Source organism: Bombus impatiens, unplaced genomic scaffold, assembly GCF_000188095.3.
Source record: "Bombus impatiens unplaced genomic scaffold, BIMP_2.2 scf_0633, whole genome shotgun sequence".
Taxonomy (NCBI): domain Eukaryota; kingdom Metazoa; phylum Arthropoda; class Insecta; order Hymenoptera; family Apidae; genus Bombus; species Bombus impatiens.
The window spans coordinates 962,777-964,802 of record NT_177052.1 but is presented as its reverse complement, the minus strand read 5'-3'; the positions used below and the strand labels follow the sequence as shown (position 1 = coordinate 964,802).

Below are 2,026 nucleotides of genomic sequence, written 5' to 3'. Positions count from 1 at the left end.
ATTTATCCACGTGTTTTCTCTGTTTACACACGGAATAACCTCAATAGTCGGGACTGACCTTTGGCATGTGTCCCCGGTCTAGATAATCTTGGATTACCGCTCGATAATCGGCTTCAAAGCGCCTGTCGCGCTGGAATCGGCGGTTGAGGGATGCGAGTCGTTTCATCGCCAATGTTTGCAAGCCTTTGTGTGATGAAGTTCATGCTGGATCCGGTGTCGAGGAGCGCACGGCACTGGATCGGTTGCTGCTTGTTGGTTAATATGTGGACTTGGGCTGTGGTCACTATGTCATTATGCAATACCTCGGAAGATGCTGGTCGGGTATCTTCGGTCCTGGTCGGGGTTCTGGATTTTTGGCGTCATTGCTTACGCGTGTGTCCGTTTCGAACTGTCGGATGAACTGGTGGGCGAGTTCCCGAATTGGGCTTCTTCGAGGTTTTCCGCTTACCGGTAGGTGACGGGGGCGATGCTGTTCTCCTGCTTGACGAGGAGGGACTTCGGCTCGAGATGGAGGAATTCGACCTCGACGACTGTTTTTCCGGATGTAGCAGCGTGTGATGTCGTCCTCCGCACACTCGACATGAGCCGGCGTGACAATCACGTGCAATGTGCCCCTTCTTCAGACAGTTCAAGCATAAAGACGCCCTTGTAGCGTCCTTTAAGCGTTTACTTACAGTTTTGGATTTGAAGGAATCGCATCGCCAGACCCGGTGTTGTCCCTGACAGGTAGGGCATACTGGAGTGGCTTGTGTCGCTGTCAATACATGCCCTCGTGAGGCGCGTTGACGGATCCAAATAGTTTGCTCCGGTGCGGCTCTTGATTGTTGACCCGGGGGAAGCGGTCTGGAGCTCCGTGCTAATTTCTCGAGAAATTTTAGCAAGAGACTATACTGAGGCACTTCGTGGTCAGACAGAGTCATTTCCCACTGTTTTTGGATACTTAGTGGTACCTTCGACAAAATGATGCAGTTAAGGAGAGCACTGTTGTCGGGGTTGACTTGACCTAATTTGTTTAAAGCACATATGTGTTGCTTGATAGTGTGGGCTAAACGCCTTAATTCCGTCGGGGAATCGTTGGTTAATCTGGGGTAATCAAGTATTGACATGCAGTGGCTGGATGCGGTGTATCGAGGACATTCGAAACTATCCTTGAGAACGGTCAGAGCCTGACTGTAATTTAGATTGTTCAGGGGTAACGCGTTCAAGCAGTCCGCTGCCTCTCCCTGCAAAGCGGACTGCAGGCAGTGGAATTTCTGTATGTCCGTGAGATCAGGATTTCGATCTATTGTAGATAAAAAGGTGTCGTAGAATGTGCTCCACTTCTCTACGCTTCCATCAAATGGAGGAAGCCGAAGATCCGGTAATTTGATCGCGACTGGATTCGAGGTCGCTGATGAATCGCCGCTGGGGTTACTTACAGCTATCGACGGGGTCGATCGTTGCTCATTATGTATCAGTCTTTCCAAGCGAGCTCCCAAGGCTAGGTAGGCGCGTGCCGTCTCTTGTTCCACCGTTGTGTCTTCTTCGTTACCTCATCGTGGACGAGTCGGAACCGTCTCCATTCTTCCTCGAGTTGGGTTTGATATTTTCTCGCGAGGAAAACGTCAAGCTCCTCAGCTTGCTGATACTGATCAATGTCGCGCTCCAGGGCCTTGATGTTGCCGATGCAGTTGGTGCGTTTTTGCCGCATGGCATTGAGCTTTACTGGAGTCGGCATGCTTAGTGATGTAGACCAACTTACTTGTGTTGAATCTTCTATTGGACGATTGTTCCGCTACGTCGGGGCGATGCTTGGCTGCGTGCCTCGACCAATGGGTTATGTTTCTTCGAAGGTGACGCTCCTGACGTCACTGACTTCGATGGCGTGATACACTCTTGTTGCTGGACACACTATGGACACGTGGCACTGTGCAGTCACTTGCAGTTTCACTTTTCGTTGGCACGTGATCCGGCTCGAAGGACCAAATGTTTTCGCACGTTCGCGGGGAGACGCGATCTCGAAGAAACGCGCCAACGGGAGTCGTAA

General features: G+C 51.1%; 1 protein-coding gene across 1 annotated transcript; it reads right to left on the bottom strand.

The window, feature by feature from the left end:
* Nucleotides 1-113: 113 nt before the first annotated feature.
* On the bottom strand, nt 114-1,717 carry LOC105681163. Its single transcript, XM_012389052.1, has 3 exons — nt 1,532-1,717; nt 371-1,442; nt 114-283 (listed from the first exon to the last, which is right to left on the bottom strand). The coding sequence occupies exons 1-3, from the start codon at nt 1,715-1,717 to the stop codon at nt 114-116; spliced, it is 1,428 nt and encodes a 475-aa protein (XP_012244475.1).
* Between the last annotated feature and the right edge of the window lie 309 nt (nt 1,718-2,026).